Source organism: Calliphora vicina, chromosome 2, assembly GCF_958450345.1.
Source record: "Calliphora vicina chromosome 2, idCalVici1.1, whole genome shotgun sequence".
Lineage (NCBI taxonomy): Eukaryota > Metazoa > Arthropoda > Insecta > Diptera > Calliphoridae > Calliphora > Calliphora vicina.
The window spans coordinates 62,186,261-62,207,368 of NC_088781.1; the positions used below are offsets into that span (position 1 = coordinate 62,186,261).

General features: G+C 32.9%; 1 protein-coding gene across 1 annotated transcript; it reads right to left on the reverse strand.

The window, feature by feature from the left end:
* Positions 1–13,181: 13,181 nt before the first annotated feature.
* On the reverse strand, positions 13,182–18,440 carry LOC135950508 (uncharacterized). Its single transcript, XM_065500044.1, has one exon. It carries the CDS (start codon positions 18,438–18,440, stop codon positions 13,182–13,184), a length of 5,259 nt encoding a protein of 1,752 aa, XP_065356116.1.
* Positions 18,441–21,108: the final 2,668 nt, after the last annotated feature.

Here is a 21,108-nt window from a genome sequence, read left to right on the forward strand (position 1 = left end):
CAAACAATCCAAATAGATTTGTTCGCATAAAATTTTCCCTATTCAAGTAAAAGTCTAGAAATTTGGTACATATATTTTCTGAAACAAAAGAAGAACGTAAGTTTTATTAAAATCGGACATGCCCACCGCATACCGCCTATGCAATCCAAATGCAATACATTTTTGAGCAAAAATTATAAGGGGTGGTCGTAGAGTATTGAAATTTGGCACCGAGAATTATATAGACTAAATTAAAAAAAAATTAAATGTTATCAAAAAAGTCCACGCCCACTGCCCATACAATCCAAATTGATTTTTTCGCATAATATTGTTTATATCCAAGCAAAAGTCTAGACATTTGGTACATACATTTATTGAAACCAAAAAGGAACACATGTCGAGTTTCAATAAAATCGGTCACACCCACCGCCCACGAAACCCATACATAGATAAGAATTTTTTGGATATTTCGTTTATTATTCGACAAAAAATGTTAAATTTTCATCCTGTTCCGAAAACTATTCTTTTTTTTAATCGAAACAAGACACTCCCACCTTTCATTTTATTAAAAAAAGAGCTTGGGGGAAAGTGGGGCTACATTTTTTTTTCTCCATGGAAAATCAAAAATACAATAATAATTAGAGTCTTATATATTTGGGCATGTCTTCTTAACGGTTTATGGTTTCCCCATAATTTTTTTTACTGATGTTGAAATGATTTATTTTTCAAATATGTTAAAGGTAAATGGTATTATTAGGAAAATTATACCACTGAATTGCGTGAAAATATAAGTAAATTTTTGCTAACACCCTTGCATGGACTTTAGTTCAATTTTCTAAAAATAAAATAAAATAAATTTTTTCTTAAAACTATAAGTGTACATTTCATCTATAAACATTTCTCTACAAAATTGCATCATTTGATTGTTGAAATTAAGTGTTTGAAAAATTGACTTTTTGACACCAAAATCCCTCTGTGCACCGTCTTATTTTTGCATCGGTACATACAAATCTGATCCATGGAGCTGAGGTAAGCAAGCTTGTAGTAGTGTCAATAGGTGAATTATTGGAGGAAGCAGCTGAAGCAAAAAATAAGCATATAAAACGTTTAGGTTGCAACATACCCGAAAAATATCGCGCAATGCTACAAATACAGAACTTCTAAATAGGCTGTTTTAAGTTCAGATCCATTTATTTCTGGAGGCCAAACTTACCAACAAAGAAAACAAGTAGTTTAAGTCAAGGATTTTTAAATTTGATTAATATTTGATATATATTAATGCCCTATTTTACCTTACTACCTTATATTACTTAGTAATACCTCATATTGCATTATATAACTTTGTATAACTTTTTAATTTAGTTGTTTTTTTCAGTGTATAATTTAAATGAATTAAAATGGAATAAAAATTTACTTAAATTGTTTAAAACAAACAAATTTTCATACTGAAATATTTTATTTCAAAAATTCATAAAACAAATCTAAAAGCCAATTAACCCTTGAAAGATCAAAGGGCTACTGTGGTTACAGTTGTTAATATTTTTTCTTAAAAATCTGCAAACTTTAAGTTCTTCGGGCATGCTATGAGGTGACAAATTTTGAAGACCCCAGCTTTTTTAGTTTTGGAGATATTGATTATTGACCGCTTGTTCATATAAGGGAAACCACTGTGCACTGCTGCTATTAGGGTTTGGGGTTTCCCGGATAATTTTATTTCCTGGGAAACGGGAATGAACAATTACATTTCCCGGGATTACCGGGAATTTTTTTAACTAGAAAAATTTGTGAAAAAGAAAATAATTTTATAAAATTGTCATTTTATTAAAAAAAAAATAAAAACAATACATACATATATGTACATTACAATTCAATTGTACTCACATAAAACCAAAAAAAAAGTTTGTTAATTTGTTATCTATATATATAAAAGAGTAACGTTACTGACTGACTGACTGACTGACTGAATGACTGACTGACTGATTCATCATCGCACAGCCCAAACGGCTGAAGCTAGAATCACGAAATTTTAACTGTGGGTTCCTCCCTCCCCAAAACGATCCGATAAGAAGGGATTTTTGGAAATTCGAACGTTTAGGGGGTAAAAAAGGGTAAAAACGGGTAAATTCGGTAACCTTATATCTTCAAAACTAATAAAGATACAAAAAAACTTAAAATAGCATGTTACTCCATTTAAAAAATAAGCTGACAGGTGTTTCGTACTTTTTGGAAATTCGAAACTTTTAGGGGAGAAAACGGGTAAAAACTGTATTTTGGTACTTTTTTGAACCCTATGTATCTTTTAAACCAATAAACATAGAAACAAATTTTAAATCGTATTCTTTAACTAACAAAAAATAAAAAATATAAGTTTGGTACTTTTTGGAAATTCGAACCTTTAAGGGATAAAAATTGTGTTAATTTTTGGTACTTTTTCATAAAATATGTTTTTCTATAATTTGACATAGACATACGAATATTTTATTATGAGCTCCCACCACGTTACAGAAATTTATTTGAATGAAATTGTACCACCTCAATGGGGATAAAAAAGGTACCAAAAAGGGGATAAAATCGGGAAAATACATTATATTTGAAATTATTAAGCCAATTTTGATAATTTTTTTTAACGTTGGTTCCTGGATTCATACAAAAATTAACTAACAGCGTGTTATTTGCAACTCGAGTACCAAGGTGTATATTGGGCCAAATCCGGGTAAACAGTTTGGTACTTTTTTTAAAACATATTTATTCTTGGGCACATTAAAACAGATTTTAATATTTTGATACATGCCTATAGCATAAACAATTTTGGCAAAATGGAATATTTTTAAATTTCAAACTTGAGGGGTGTTCAAGTAAGAAAAGGGAAATTGGTACTTTTCTCCTAATGGTACTTTTTTAAAATTTTAAATTATTTCAGTTATCGACATTAAAGTTAGCTGATATTTATTTGAGTGAAGTTAGTGTTAGGAATAGGGGATAATATTTAGGTACCAAAATGTGTGAACTGAACTATAGGTACTTTTTTGTTCATCTAATGGTACTTTTTTGAAATCTCTATAATAATGGACTTAGAAACATGAAATTAAACATATATGGTCCTAAGTGAGTGAGAATTCTAGCGGGGGACTTTTTGGTACTTTTTCTTTATTGGAATGGTACTTTTTGTAATTTCTTCACCAATGAACCTAGAAACATGAAATAAAGCTTATATATAAACCGAGTGAGTGGAAAACCACAAGTGTGGGTTTTTGGTACTTTTTCTATATTCTAATGGTACTTTTTTGAATTTTCTATAACTATGGACTTAGAAACATGAAATTAAGCATATATGGTCCTAAGTAAGTGATAATTCTAGGGGGAGACTTTTTGGTACTTTTTCTTTATTCGATTGGTACTTTTTGTAATTTCTTCACCAATGAACCTAGAAACATTAAATAAAGCTTATATGGAACCGAGTGAGTGGGAAACCACAAGTGTGGGCTTTTTGGTCCTTTTTCTATATTCTAATGGTACTTTTTTGAATTTTCTATAACAATGGACTTAGAGACATGAAATTAAGCATATATGGTTCTAAGTGAGTGAGAATTCTAGGGGGAGACTTTTTGGTACTTTTTCTTTATTCGAATGGTACTTTTTGTAATTTCTTCACCAATGAATCTAAAATCATAAAATTAAGACCGGAGTGGGTGAGCAACTACAAGTGGGTGCTTTTTGGTACTTTTTCCATATTCGAATGGTACTTTTTGAATTTTCTGTAATAATGGACTTAAAAACATGAAATTAAGCATACATGGTCCTAAGTGAGTTAGAATTCTAGGGGAGACTTTTTGGTACTTTTTCTTTATTCGAATGGTACTTTTTGTAATTTCTACACCAATGAACCTAAAGCCATGAAATTAAGCTTATATGGACCCGAGTGAGTGGGAAACCACAAGTGGGGGATTTTTGGTACTTTTTATATATTCTAATGGTACTTTTTTTGAATTTCCTATAATAATGGACCTAGACTTTCCAAAAAATCGAAGAATTTCAAAACCGCGGTTTCGGTTTTAAAAAATTAAAAACCGATCGGTTTCGGTTTTGTGATAATTTATTAAATCTTAAGTATTATAGAAACAAAATTAGTTGATAATATAGGAAATGATATACAAATCTAAAATTCAAGCTTGACGGGTTATGGTTTAGTGAATGCGAATTTAAAAGTGATAATCAATGGTACTATTTCCTTATTGCAATGGTACTTTTTGAATATTTTATAATAATAAACATAAAAATTTAAAATTAGGAATACATTTTGCATTTTCTATAATAATGGACCCAGAAATATGAAATTAGACATTTACAATTAGATTCACAAAGTGAGACTTGATAGTACTATTTCTTTCTTCTAATTGGGGTGGCGAAGCGCACCGGGTCAGCTAGTCGATTAATAAGTTAATGGGATTTGTAATGCACTTTTTAGCTTCTTTAATTTCTATTATATTTTTTTATATAAAATATACATATTTTAAAATAAAATTAAATTCATTTCCAAAACAAAAATAACAAATGTCATGAAATAATATCAAATTCAAAATTACCTCATATCGTCCCCTCAAAACAATAGTGTATTGCATAATATATGTGGACAAAATTTGGTGAAGTGGGTCAAAACATCAATTGAAATATTACATTTGTACCTGATGTCTACTAACACAAAAATTTTAAACTCAATTATTTCGAAATGGCAAATAAATTATACACTATTATACAAACAGGGAATTTATTTAAAATAAATATTTATTTATTTAAATAAATATTTTTGCAACTCATTGCTGAGAAATTATAAGTATTTTGTATGAGCAATATACAAATGTCAATATTTACCTATTTTTATGAAATTTTGTACATATTTTTTGTAGGTACGAGAATATTATATTCCCTATTCCCTATGCCCCTATCCACCCATTTTTTAAATATTTTTCGCCAAAAAATTTTGTTTGTATTATTTCTCTTCATTTGGCATCAAAAATACCTATAATGCCAAATTCACTTAGAATACATTCGTTATTTTTTATTTAACAACCAAAATATTCACTAGAAATAATTTGTATGGCAGAACAACGTTTGCCGGATCAGCTAGTATACATATATAATTCAATTCATATAATTCATTTTATATACATAGTTAAATTCATTATTAATAAAAATAAAATTCAATATTTAAAAATACATTTTGGTAATTTATACATGGCACCCCTCGTTGCACTTGTCCAAATTATTCCCTGGATGATGAAGCACATAGGACCACGGCTAATGCACGGATTGCCTCGGAAAGGATATGTTGATTTGGAGCCGGTGGTTGGGTGTGGTTTCGGTTGTTGTTGCGGATGTTGTTGTTGTGGTTAATGTTGCGACTGGTGTTGCGGTTACGTTGGGATTGCGGCGGCGGATGGTGTGGTGTCTGATGTTGGCAGTGTTGGTATGGCGGCGTCGGGTGCAGTTGTTGCCGTTTCTTGCGGTTTGGCCCGGAGTGTTGGAGCGTATTCTACGTATGGTTGTTACACGCACTACGGACATCCTACTTCGGACGGGTGAGCCACTGTTGCTCGGCCATTCTCCCAGGCGTTCGTGCAGTGTATGATGTAGTTGTTGACAGTAGAGACAGGTGTCACTGCTGTCACACTCTGCAACGACATGGGTCCGAGCCAAACAGTTTACGCAGTACCTAAGACTGCGAGCCACCTGACTTCTCTGAGTTGGCCCCATCGCCAACTCCCTCCGATAGAATCGGAGGGAGTGGTAGCGGTAGCACAATTAGCACTGATGAACTGCTGGGTTGCGTGGGCGTTTATTTGGCATGCTGGAAATAAAATAAATATAAGTGAGGTGAACTATGGAAAGTTGATAAATGGATATATATCTGCAACATATGAGAGATATTTGGGAAAAATTATATGTAAGATTAATTTTACATTTTAATTTCTACTTGCCGCCAACCAAATAATTATGAGAAATATTAAGTGGTTTATGAATTATTATAGGGCAAGTAGCATAGTTTTGTTATGGGACGAATTATAGTCCCGTTTTGTGTCCGAACGTCTACTATCCGTACGTGATGATCTGACCTACTATGAACTTTTTCAATGCATCCGAAACGCCACTCGCAAGTGGCAAAAGATCAGCCATTACTACCACAAAGTCGCCTAATTTTAAATTGGGAGTGGAAAACTTCCATTTATAACGTTTATGCATTGATTTCAAATATTCTTCTTTCCATTGTTGGGAAAATTTGTGATGGATAGCTTTGAGTTTTTCCCATCGGTTAATTAGATATAAATTATCACTTGTTTGTTCAGGGAAAGACATAATTGGACCACCTCGAAGAAAATCGCCGGGGGTTAAGGCAGTTAGATCGCTAGGGTCTTCAGATAAAGAGGAAATCAGTCTAGAATTTAATACTCCTTCAATTCGTGCTAATAAAGTTGTGAACTCTACAAAATTGAAGCGATATTCCTGCCACTCGTTTTAGGTGGAATTTAAAACTCATAACTGCCGCTTCCCAGAGTCCTCCCATGTGAGGAGCCTGTGGGGTAATAAAAGACCAGTCAAAGCCATGGGAAATGTACTTCTGCGCTATATCTTGGGAAGTAGTGTTGATGAATGTGGTGAATTCTCGACGTAGAGCTCGGTTTGCGCCAACGAAGTTTCGTCCGTTATCGGAAACTATACGCTGTGGAAGACCTCGTCGTCCTATAAAACGAGAAAACGTTGCTTGGGAAGCTGGAGTGGACAGGCTTGAACAAGGTTCCAAGTGGATCGCTTTTGTGGCAAAGCATACAAAAACGCAGACATAGCCTTTTACAATAGCTGATCTTCTGAGAGTGGAACTTTTTAGTTCGAAGGGACCTGCGAAGTCAATGCCTATAATATTAAAAGGGAACGAACACGTACAGCGATCAGGAGGAAGAGCCGCCATGATTTGTGAGCAAGCCTGTTTTTTATACATATATTATGCATGTTTTGCAATATCTGATCACCTTTTTTACCCGAAGTTTTAGACGAGAGATATAGAATTCCGTTTGTGTCATGTGACACATTAGACTGCATTCACCATGAGCTACAAATTCATGTAAATGTAATAGATATAATTCGCAAAGTAGGGAATCTCGTGGTAATATTATTGGGAATCGTTCCTTAAAGGGTAGTGAGGAGTTGGATAATCGATTATTAACTCTTAAAATACCTTCTTGGTCTAGTAATGGATTGAGGCTGAATAAGGAAGAATTTTTTGGAATTGGCTCGGATTCTAAAAGAGCATCATATTCTATCTGATAGCACCTTTTCTGAGCAAGCATTATTAGTCTGGATTTGACTGATTTAATTTCTTCTTGACCAAGTTCAGTATTATTATATTGTAAAGGAAAATTTGGATTTGCGAACGAACTTTTAAATCGTCTTATATATAGAAAGACGTAGGCTAAAACTCTTAAAGCTCTAGTATAAGATGAGAATCTTTTAAGTATATCTTCAGGGAGAAGAGACATATGAAAACTATTGATGGGAACCTGTAAGTTTCCATTTTCTATAACATTATTGGGACTTTGTTCATAAGATTTAAACGAATTTAATGAGTTATTCCGTGGCCATTCAGTTTTTGGATTTATTAGCCAAGCAGGGCCATGCCACCAAAGAGTGGCATGGCCTCAGGTCTGCAACCTGAGGTCTGCAACCTCTTGAGCCTAGGTCAGCAGGATTACAGTGTGTTGGTACATGACGAAATTTTGCATTTGGAAGTAGCTTATGAATTTGTCCAATACGATTAGCCACATAAATTTCTTTCCAAGTAGCTGGTGGTTTTGCGAGCCATCCTAAGACAATTGATGAATCACACCATAGAATTATTTCGGCACTAGACAGGTTAAGTGACGTGATTGTATGATGTACTAGTTTTGCGAGCATAACGCTGCCAGAAAGTTCCAGTCTAGGTAGAGTGATTGAGGCTAATGGCGCTACTTTAGTTTTGGCTAATAACAAATTGGAGAACACGACTGAGGAAGACGTTTCTATTTGGATGTATATGGTAGCACAATAGGCTAATTTAGAAGCATCACAGAACCCATGTATTTGAATGCTGTCCACGGGAGTGAACTGAATCCAACGAGGAATTTGGATTTCTTGAATTTTTTGTAAATCATTTATAATTTCATTCCAGATTCGGAGAGAATCTGGACTTTTTTTTTCTAGCCAAAGCTGTTGAATTAGAATTTTTTCTTTGACAACTACTGGAGAGATCCAGCCAGCGGGGTCAAACAACTTGGCAACGGATGATACGATTTTTCTTTTTGTTATTTGTGATGCCTGAGGGATAGGCTCAAAATAAATTACTGAAGGAATCAGTTAATGCGTTCCAACGAATGCCGAGAGCTTTCATTGTACTAGCGTCGTGGAATTTAAGATAGTCTGAATCATATAAATCTTCCTTGGGGAAAGAAGTTAACAACTGGGAGTTGTTTGCAGTGTTCTTTTTGAGTAAAAGACCAGCGGATTCTAGCGTTTTTATAAGTTGAGCTTGTGATTCTAATGCGCTTTCTATCGAGTGACCTCCAGTAAGAATTTCATCGACATATGTTTCTTTTTGCAGTATTACTGCTGCTTTTGGGAACTGATCTTGAGAATCTGAGGCCAATTGAAGTAAAGTTCTAATGGCAAGGAAAGGTGGAAATTGACTCCAAATGTAACAGTTTTCATTTGGTAATCTTTGACACTTGGCAATTTTATTAAATAACACTTATAAATTTCATGAATACTCACTTTCGCTCAGCTTTTTGTTTTACTTGCGTGTTGTGTTTTCTCCGTCGGCAAAACGTTGTTGGGAACAACTTCAATGTCTTCCAAGGCAACTGGTTCAAAACCATTGAAGTTGAGAAGGACCATGTACAAATAGGGAATTTGTTTAAAATAAATATTTATTTATTTAAATAAATATTTTTGCAACTTATAATTTCTCAGCAATGAGAAATTATAAGTTGATGGTGCTTGGGAAAAAGAAATAAGAAATAAAAAAAACCAAAGGAATTAGTTTTAAGTAATAAAAGAGATTTTATTTAGCAAGATATGCTTACCCTTTGGAAGATGTGTTGAAACTTAATTTTATTATTTTATGTTTTATGCCTTGATGACTTTTTTTCACAACGTTATAACGCTTAATTCTTTTTCGTTAAGTTTAACATAGATTTTTTATACAATGTTAATTCTGTGTTGACAATTCATTAAATATATCGCGATTGTCATTAAAAGAAAATAAAGAAACAGAATTCAATAATAGACTTATAACTAATTATAATACTAAATACAATTCAATATATATATAATTCAATTCATATAATTCATTTTATATACATAGTTAAATTCATTATTAATAAAAATAAAATGCAATATTTAAAAATGCACTTTGGTAATTTATACACTATTGTTTTATTAAGGGGACGATATAGTTCAAAAAGAGTAAAAATGTAAAAATGTAATCAAAATAATGCATTCAATAAGTCATTCGACGAGAAAACTCTTTCGCTTTAAACAGGTTTTGGATTTATAGTTAGTAAAGCATTATAAAGACAATCAAAATTTTGTCTCCGATTGCTACTTGCTTCAAATAAATTTAATTCCCGCTTAAAACTTTTAGCATTTGATTTTATATGTTAAGGGTTTTCAATATTGATTGACTATTCTAATTGGTTTTTAAAATTTTGTTCCATTTGTATTTCGGAAACATCATCATCGCTTTGAACAGATGAGGGAACATTGTGGTCAAATAGGCGTTCATACATTTGCTGTTCATAAATTTTTAACATTGTGTTTTTATATTACAATTTATCTTATAATGTTAAAGTTTTTAGGTTTAATTTAAATGAATGAACCATTTTATGAAAAATTGTAGAATTTTTACGTACCAGCACCTATCAGAAAAATTATCTCATTTAGGCTTAATACTTCTACTGTATCCTTAATGGGGTTTAAGACCTCCACTAATATTTGGAACAAGCCATATTTGGAACAAACCATTTTCTGTTTTTCCCGGGAAAAAAATTTAAATTTCCCGGGAATTCCCGACAATAATTTCACGGGAATTCCCGGACGGTAATTCCCGGACCCCAAACCCTAGCTGCTATATATGGGTATTTGTAATTTTTCTGGAAGTTTTAAAAATTACAAATACTCATACATCTTCACAAATATTTTTAATTTTACTTTATAGTTTTGCAAATACAACAAAATTACAGTAAGCTTACAGTATTATATCCCCTGGCATTGTGTCTCAGTAGATTTGTCCTTGATATTTCATTTGCACTCTTTCATTTATATAACAACACACTTGCACACAAATACTGCTGGTAACTTTAACTCCATTCAGGTATTTGAACTTGTACTAAACTCATTCATTCTTTTTTGTCAGATTTTAAAATTTGAGAAAAATGCCGTGGTAATCGGGCACGTTCTTTCAAGCGTATTGTATGAAATATGGTAATGTAACACATCGAACGAAAGATTTATCGCAGACCAACAAGGGTGCAAGTATTCTGTGCCCTTATAAAATTCTAAGACGATATATGTATCTATGTCCGTCCTTCTTATCATCTGTCCGTCTGTCTATTGAAGGTACGATAAGGTCTAGAGAAAAGGTCGTAGGGTGATGAAATTGCTCTCAAATTTGTATTGTATTGTTCATCAGAAATATTTAGTTTTGAAAATTGGCAACATCGCTTAAATAGAACCAGAGTTATGGACCGAAATGTGAGACAACCTCAAACAAATTTATATTTTTTTTTTTGAAATTTTATATTCATATATTGCAGATAATACACTTAAATTAAATTTTGTAAACGTAATTCGTATTATAAAAAAAAAAGTTGTGTATAAACTGCTAAAAATCGATACATGATTTTTCCAAGCATTTATACAAATATGTTCCCGGAATATTGTTCTATGATACATAAATTTCTATAGAAAACCGGTATTCATATAAAATTTGGTATTGAAAATAGGCAAATTCTGATGAAAATACTTAACTAAATACTTAAATAAATAAAAAATATACAAAAATCGTATATAAGATTGGTACAGCCAAATGTAACACTCTTACTTATTACCTCTGACATTTCAAACACTTACCTCAAATGTTAAAACTTAATTTCTCCTCTGTAAATTTTTCCAGTTTGTACACTGCCCACAATAGGAAAAAAAATAAAAATCGTTTTCAAAATCAGCTCTTTTATATTTTACCACTACAAATTTCCTATTTCCTATTGTATTCTTAATTGCTTAGCATTGGAAATAAAATCAATATTTTCATTTTTTGTCTTCATACCAATCAAACAAGAGTACTTTCGAATCTGTACATGAGTTCATTGGTCTGTGTTTCCATTTATTATCTGTAGATTTTAATTAAGGAAAGTAAAAAAAAAAATATGGAAAATAAACAATATGAGTAGATTAAGTAACATCCACCTGAACCATACTGCCACAAGCAGACAAATAACAATCCATTCAATCATATTCATGCTTTTTTATAGTCTATGTAGTAGGATTATTAACCATACATACATCCTTATCTGGCACTTTGTTTCCGTTTTTCAATTTTCTGACCAGTAATCTGAGAAAATAAGCAGACCAGAGCACTAAAATAAATTTCATCTATTTTTGTGGCAATTAATTAATTGCAGCCAAGCGGCTGAATTGTTATAAATAATTTTTTGGATTTTAGATTTTGATTAACATTTGAACATTTCATACTCGGAAACTAATTTTTTTATTCATTTGGCTCATACTTTTTTTTCACAAACTATTTATTGGGTTTTAATTTATTAGAGGCATGTCGCGTTTCACCTTGTATTATTGAAGTATTGCCTATAAGCCAAACTGAAGTATGTCATTTCAGATTCACATTTGATCGAAGTATGTATATTTGAGTACTTCTCTAAAAATTATTTAAAATTTTCGTAAAAATATATAAAACAAGTAAGAGAGCTATAAACAAAATTAAAATTTAATTTTTGTTTTCAAAATTGTTTTTTAATTTTTTTTAAAAAAGTTTTTACAAATTTTTTTTTTAATTTTTAAAATTTTTTTTTTTGGAAAATGCATTTATGACAAAAAAATGTTTGGGATGAAAAAAGAATTCGGGTTAAAAATTCGCTATCTGTAACAAATCATAATATAGGGTATAAGGGGGATCATTCGCCATAGCGGCACATCTGCCAACACCGAATAACTTAAAAACCGAGTAACCGATTTTGTTACATTATCATGTTATGTTTTCGTTTATCAATTATTTACCATCCCTGAAAATTGGAAAGTTTAATTTTACATATGATGTGAGGCAGACGCGATTATTTGTTTTTCAAAAAGCTGTGAAAATATTTCAGCGTGTTAACTTCTTTAGTTTTTGTGATACAAAAAAGATATTGGTTGGTGATAGAATGTCAATAATAGTGAACAATAAGTGGCAATAGTTTTTTAGATCATTTAGTTTGAAGTACATACAAAATTTAAATTAAACCTCAAAACTTCCCCTGGGGTACATTCGCCCCAGATACAAGGAATCTCTGTCATGTAGAGCAAAATGTTGCGAGACCTCAATATTTTGAAGGCAGTACAGCGAAAGAGAAAATCCCCAAAGAGTCAGGAGAGAAACGATGCTATGATCATTTCTGCAAAAAGGAGATAATACCTATGCGGACATACGAGACAAATTAAAGTAGATTCAAATCCGACAGTTCTCGGAGAACGTGTTCTCGAATAAGATGAAAACATAAAACAGATCTGCTATGGGAAATAATATCTGATTAATCAAAAAAATAAAAAGACGATGCGTTTTTTGGTTTGATCTCTTTAATGGTCACAAAAAGAATGTGTAAAGAAAATATAAAAGTTACTTGTTATAGTTAAAGAATTTTGCAAGTATCTATTTACAGTTACAAAATTATAAAAAGTAAAATAGAGCGATAAATAAAGAGAGTGTCAACTAAAAGAGTTATTATTAGTTTGTTTTGTACCAAATTCTTAAATAAAGTATAATATTGAATGAAATTTAAAGGAATGAATTGATAAACGTAAAACGAATTAAATTATAAAATGAAATATATATAATATTAAGTAATTAAATAAAATTATTAAATATGATTGTGACCGAACATACTCCCCGCCATTGAAAATAGTTTTCAATTAGTTTCGTCTATTGGTAAGGGAGCAATTTTGTGTATAGATCTTCTAAGAATGCCTTTTGATGTTTGGACGTCTACCACTCGAATTTTTTCGTCACGACCAGGAATTACTTTTACGATACGAGCGAGGAGCCACTGTTGTGGAGGTATATTATCCTCATGAACGATTACCAATCTGCCTATTTGAATATTTTGAGATGACTTGAACCATTTAGCTTTTTGTTGTAGTGTGAGGACGTAGTCACGTACCCATTGTGTCCAAAACTGCTGCTTCAAGTATGTAACCATTTGCCAATGCTTTAAATAACTGATGGTTTTGTGGTTTTCTAAATTTTCGTCAGGCAAAGCAAGTAACGAGGAACCAATTAGCATGTGTCCTGGCGTTAAAGCTTCTCCATCATTCGGATCATCCGATCTGGGTGCTATAGGGCGTGAATTCAAGATGGCTTCCACTTCAACAAGAATTGTTTGCAGCTCTTCATATGTAACACCAGCGTTAGACATATTTTTGACTAAAATGGTTTTGGTGGATTTTACTGCGGACTCCCAAAGTCCACCGAAATGGGGTGATCGTGGCGGAATAAACTTGAATTGGAATCCAGTAATTTCACTATACTCCATTATAGCTTTGGTGTTATCTTTATCGAAGAAACGCTGTTTAAATTCGTTGAGCCTTGCGTTGGCGCCAACAAAATTTGTGGCGTTGTCACAATATAAACGATGAGGTATTCCACGTCTACCTATAAATCTCTTCAAACACAAAATAAAGCAATTAGTAGACAGATCCGAAACGAGTTCAATGTGGATAGCCTTTGAGGCAAAACAAACGAAAATAGCCACGTATGTTTTGTATGGCGGTTTTCCTCTGATCCTATAAGACGTGTAAAATGGACCACAGAAGTCTACACCACAAATAAAAAAAGGACGTTGAGCCTTGAGACGATCGGCTGGTAGGTCACCCATAATTTGTTGTAATAGCCGAGGTTTGTATTTGAAGCAGTGGATGCAATTTCGTACTATTTTTCTTACTATATCTCGAGCGTTTGTGACCCAAACTTGTTGACGAAGGATTCCAAGAAGAGCTTTAGGTCCTGCATGAAGATGTTTTAAGTGAAGATGCTTGATGTAAAGGGTTGTAAAACGATGATCTTTTGGGAGTAATGCTGGAAACTTTGTGTTGAACGATAATGATGCATTTGCTAGCCTGCCACCAACTCTGAGTATCGGTAATGTTGTTTTATAACTGGGCATGTCTTGAAGAAATGGCGATAATTTTTGCAGTGCGGGTTGTAAAGTAATACCTTTTTGTAAGTGACAAATTTCATCTCTAAACGAAGATTGTTGAATGTCGTGTACAATTTTCCAAAACGACAATTGTAGTTCTTCGGAAGTTATGAATGAATTTCGTTTTGGTTTGTGAAATAGACGATGAATATAAACGATGATGTGCAGTATTCGAAGAAACGATGATTGATTTTTGATGATTTCAGAAATGATTGAATTAGCGACAATGGTTGTTTTAAACGATGTTTTTCTGATATCTGACGAAGGAAGTTTGGTAGTAGATATGGTGCTTTTAGGCCAATCTTTTTCATTTAGCATGAGAAAGTCTGGACCTCTGAACCAACTTGTAGAAGCAAGTTCATTTGCGAGACAACCGCGAGATACGATATCCGCCGGGTTTTCCTTCGATGGTACATGACGCCAAGGTATATTGTTGGTTGTATTCTGAATTTCTGATACTCTATTGGCGACGAAACACACATACGAAGACGAATGATTTTTAAGCCAATTTAATACTATTTTAGAATCTGACCAGAAAAATATTTGATACATATAGTTCTGAAACTTATCTTTAATTTTGGCCCATGTGCGACTCAGTAAGAGAGCAGCGCATAACTCCAATCTGGGCAGTGATTGTTGGACGACAGGAGCAACCTTAGACTTAGCAATAAGTAGATTTACTTGAAAACCATTGGGAACACGTACACGAATATACAAACAACAGCCATAAGCTAACTGTGAGGCGTCCGAAAAACCATGGATGTCAAAATTCGTGTCTGGAGATAAACCAACAAATCTGGGTATTTCTATTTGGTTAATGTGTGGTAAGGTTTTTTCGATTTGAAGCCAACGATTTTGTAGTTGTTCATTTAAAGGTATGTCCCAACCAATTTGCTGCTTCCACATTTCTTGTATGAGGATTTTGCAAGAAACTACAACTGGGCTTAACAAACCAAGGACATCAAAAATTCTTGCAACTACCCCTAACACCAAACGCTTTGTAGGTACTTCAATAATTGATAATTCGAATTGAAAACAAAATACGTCTTTATCAGGCTTCCAATACATTCCAAGAGCCTTGGTAATATTTTCATTACTTGTTTTTAGGAGCAAATCTTCATTGGAATGTGATATTTGTGAATAATTGGAACTCCACTTTGATAGTTTTAATCCTGCTCTATCTAGAATTTGTGTAATTTCAGTCTTTTTTATTAGCAGTTCAGTGAGAGTTGATGATCCAGTAAGAAGGTCGTCTACGTAAAAGTCTTGCTTGAGAACGTGAGACCCAATGGGAAATTCTTGTTTGTATGTGTCAGCGATGAATGAAAGACTACGTATGGCGAGAAACGGTGCAGCTGATGTACCATATGTTACAGTGTTGAGCTGATATAAATCTAATGGACTATTGCCGTTGTCCCTCCAGAGGACTAGTTGGAAATTTCTATCCTCTTCATGCACCAAAAATTGTCTGTACATTTTACAAATGTCTGCTGACATAGCGAATTTATGAAAACGAAAACAAAGAATTGCGATGATTAGTTCTTGCTGGATGGTTGGTCCGACCATTAATATTTCATTCAATGATTTGTTTGTGGATGTATGAGCTGAAGCGTCAAACACCACTCTCAGTTTGGTTGATGAGCTTTGGGGACGCAAGATTGAATGATGAGGTATCACATAATGGGGTTTATTCAAAACATCGTAGCTGACTAAAGACATGTGTCCGAGTGAAATATATTCTTGCATAAATTCGATGTACATTTTGTTTATCATTTCGTCCTTTTGAAGGCGCTTCTCAAGGTAAATAAAACGACGATGAGCGGTTTCAAAAGAGCTACCAAGTTGTTCGACTGGGAACTTAAATGGCAAACGAACCTTGACTCTACCAGTTTCATCGAAAACTGTATTTTTAATGAAATGGGACTCACATTGATTTTCCTCTTCCGTCATCAACGATTTATTTTGGGCAAATTCTTCAATTTCCCAAAATGCCTTTAGCATCGTATCTAAATCTTGGTAGGTAATGACATTGCAGGACAAAATTTTATTTGGTGTCTGAGAATCAACCTTGCCTCCTATTATCCATCCAAGTTTGGTGTTAATGAGACAGGGGAGCTCTTCTCCAAGAATAACCTTGCCATCAAGTAGAAGATCGAAGAAAATCTCGGAGCTAAGAAGTAAATCAATGCGCTGAGGTAAATAAAATTCAGGATCTGCCAGCTCCACATCTGAAGGAATATTCCAATTACTAATATTTACGCGTTCGGCTGGTTGTTGAGATGAAATTGATTTAGTGACGGAGAATATTGATGTGAATTCAAATTCTGATATACGAGATTTAACCGTTGCGGCGACTTTATATCTTAATTGTGTACGAATATCCGAGACTCCAGCTATATCTTGAATGGACCTGGTTTGACTGAGACGAAGTCGATTGGCAGTTTCTTGGGTAATTAAATTAATTTCTGAGCACGAATCTAAAAGAGCTCTTAGAGGCTGTAATGTTCCAAATTTATCTCTAACTAAAACAATAGCTGTAGGGAGCAAAACTCGACGATGAGTGCGAGTAACGAATGATGAATTTGTTGTTAAATGGATGGCTGCTGAACCAGTTGTTTGTCTGGACGATGATGTTTGCTGGTTTGAAGTTGATTGAATCGAAGACGACGGTTGAATCGATGATGTGGAAGACTGTGCCGATGATGAACGCTGTTGAAACGATGGATTCGAAAATGTATGACGTTGTAACGATGAATTTGATGAATCTGAAGTTTGCGAACTTTGATTATGCAATGATGTGTGATGAGAAACACGACAAGTTCGGCATCGTGATTTTGAAATACACTTTGACACCATATGGCCTTTACGAAGACAATTGATGCAAAGATTAGAGGATTTAACAAAATCAAAACGACGGGGCACAGGTAACGCTAAGTATGAAGCACAATTTCCTACAAAATGGTCTTTGCTTTGGCAATACTCACAGAAAATATTTGATGTAACGAGCGATAAACCTGGACGTCTAAATTTTGGCTTAAGTTTCGGTTCTGGATCACGAAAGGAGTCGGCTTCAGCACTTCGGCTTTCAAGGAATTGACAGCGACGACTAAGAATGGAATAGCAGTCATCCCATGATGGTAACTTGTTGAAATCTTGTTTCTCATCATAAACAGCTTTGGATTCCGAATCGATTTTTGACAAAACAATGTGTATAATAATTGCATTCATAACATCAAGTTCTGAACCCAAAGATAATAAAGAACTTCGAATAGCAGCAACATTGTCCAATATAGCACGCAAACCCGTAGAACTTGGTTTATTTATGGGCGAAATCGAAAATAAAGTGTTAACATTATCGATGAAAATTAAAGATTTGTTGTCGTATCTGTTTCTTAAGCTGTCTAAAGCCTTTTGATAATTTTCTTCTATTACTTGCAAGGGCTCAATTAGTGCAAGTGCTTGGCCACTAAGGCAGTTCAACAGGTAATTAAATTTGTCAATAGTAGGAATGCAAGTTTCATCGTGAACTAACATTTTGAATGTTGTAATAAACCGTGAGTATTCACAATATTTTCCATCGAAAGTGGGTAGTTTTAATTTTGGAAGGCGATTTTGATGCGAAAATGATGAAGTTGTATTTAAAAAACTTTGATCTACATCACTAGAACGTCGCTTCTTATTTAACAAATCTACCATATAACTTTTGCTTGCGATAAAAATTTCCTCTAAATCAGTACGGCCTTCATCTGAAGGGTCTAAACGTTCAATTTGGGTTTGAATATGGCTCACCTGCTTAAAGTACGACTCCAGCATTTGTAAACGACATTCGATTATTGTATAATCAGCAGATGATCCTTCCTTTTCTATTTTAGTTTTTAAATTAGAAATAGTACGCTTCATAGTTGTCCTTTGAGATTTTAAGGAAGACAAGTCAGACTTCAATTTAGCTGCAGTTTCGTCCTCATTAGCCATTTTTATTAAAAAGTAGCTAACTTGTAGAAAATTTATAACCAAATTAAAAAAAGGCACGAAAATTTACTATTACATCCAAACGCAACACTAATTGATAAGTAAAAGTACCATACAGGCCGAAAATGTATCAACACTAGTAAGTTGCTTTAATTACCCAACACAGATGAACCGGTAAATATTTTTGGTAGATTTAATATTAGTATGTGTGTATGTTTTTGATGTTCAATTACTTACATGAACCTTAAATTGTCTCAAAAAAAGAAATAGCAACGAAGAGTTTCAAATGTTGATGAAAGAATACAATAACGATGAGATGAAGTTTTATTGTTGTTAGATGAATACCGAAAAATCCAAATGATGATTATGTTGATGAATACAAAATACAGCAACAGAGTTTGGTGGCTAGCTAGTGCTTGTACCGACAAACAAATGCACAACTTAATTTGTTGATAATAATGATCTTCTGCTTACAAATATTTTTGAAGAACGACGATGATGAAAGCAGCAACAAGTAAATGCACAACTTAATTTGTTGATGATAATGATATTCTCAATCAGAATATTTTTCACTCAATGTCTAGTGTTTTTATTTATTTAATTTGAATAATTTAAAACTTTAATTTTATTTTCGAAAACTTTTATACTTTTTATAATTTTTAACCGTCCTGTCACGGTCGCCAAATGATTAATCAAAAAAATAAAAAGACGATGCGTTTTTTGGTTTGATCTCTTTAATGGTCACAAAAAGAATGTGTAAAGAAAATATAAAAGTTACTTGTTATAGTTAAAGAATTTTGCAAGTATCTATTTACAGTTACAAAATTATAAAAAGTAAAATAGAGCGATAAATAAAGAGAGTGTCAACTAAAAGAGTTATTATTAGTTTGTTTTGTACCAAATTCTTAAATAAAGTATAATATTGAATGAAATTTAAAGGAATGAATTGATAAACGTAAAACGAATTAAATTATAAAATGAAATATATATAATATTAAGTAATTAAATAAAATTATTAAATATGATTGTGACCGAACAATATCCAAAGGCAATAAAACCATTGACATATTTTATGGTCAAATGGAGAAAGCTATCGGTCTTAAATCTGAGATTAAAATACGAAAACAGGAGATAATCATTAAGTGTAAATACTTCGATGAGTTCAAGATCTGCAATACTTTTTATAAGCTACTTAGAGTTACCGATGTAAAGGAATCCCACATTGAGAATATGATGGCATATCGTCGTAATATATATTGAAAATGTGAATATAGGATGGGTGGTATGCCGTCTAAGGGAAAATATTCCTCTTAGACAATGTAATAGATGCCTGGAATAAAACTATGCACAATGTGCAAAATAAGCAGACACATTGAAAAGTACTGAAACAAATATCCAGAATGTATGTTTTGCATAACAATAGGAAGTGCGATTACGAAATACGTAACCGGGAAATGTCCGTTTTTCAAAAAGCGCCCAACAAAATGCGTAAATGTTGTTGCAATTAAATCTCAACCACTGCAAGGTGGCGCAGGATCTGCTTTCGCAGATTCTCATATGCAATCAGTATAGGAACATATATTAAAAAAGATTTGGGTTAAAGATGCAAGTGGAAAAGCTGAAATATGGACGTGCGGAAATCGTGCAATAGACAGTGTGTAAACTACGATTTAAACCACTATTCAATTGTATTTTTGTTATTTTATTATTTAGAGATACATAAGAAATTCCAAAAAACTCTTTATATATGGAAAATTTCATGTAAGTGAACCAACTTTTGAAATCGATGTCTTCCGATCGTAATGACCAAGGTTAGTTCTATTGGATAGTAACTCAGACACAATTTTTCAACATGATCGGTCGAGAACTCTCTGAGTTAGAGGGAGTAAAAATTTTACATTTTGGCCAAGCAGGTGTTTTTTCTTATCCATGTATCTTATTACCTATTGTTCTTAGCAAAATCTTTCCTAAATAGTTTAGATAGCTCTTCCCTCAATCTTTCGAAAAAAAATATTTAAAAAAATAACAAATTTTTAATATTTTTTTTTTCCTAAAAAAAGCTTAGATATTTTCCTTGAAGACCTATTTGGTCGCTTAGTGGGATGCGAGTGGGATATCTATCAAAATAAATATTTTGTAACTCAAAACATACAATTTTTGAATTTTAATTGTTTTTTAGCTCAAAAGAAAGCTTGGGTCTATTCCTTTAAGACCTTTTTGGTCCCTTAGTGGGATGCGAGTGGGATATCTATCAAACTTTTGTAAAAACGGGCCCATTTTGGTAAAAAAGTTCGATTTTGCAAAAAAAAAAAAAGTCTGAAATTGTATGTCTTGAGTTACACAATATTTATTTCGATAGATATACCACTCGCCTCCCACTAATAGAGCAAACACTTCTTCAAGTAAAATATCTAATCTTTATTTTAAGAAAAAAAAAGGGCCCATTTTAAAAAAAAGTCAAAAAATTTATTGATTTGATTTCAGAAAAAAATATTAAAAATTTTTTTAATATTTTTTTTTGAAAGATTGAAGAAATAGCTACCGAAGCTATTTGGGACTCATTTTGCTAAGAACATGGATAAGAAAAAACACCTGCTTGGCCAAAATCAAATTTTGACCCCCTCTAACTTAGAGAGCTCTCGACCGATCTTGTTGAAAAATTGTGTCTGAG

Coding starts and splice junctions, on each gene's coding strand:
- LOC135950508 (XM_065500044.1), bottom strand. CDS start 18,440: ATGGCTAATGAGGACGAAACTGCAGCTAAATTGAAGTCTGACTTGTCT.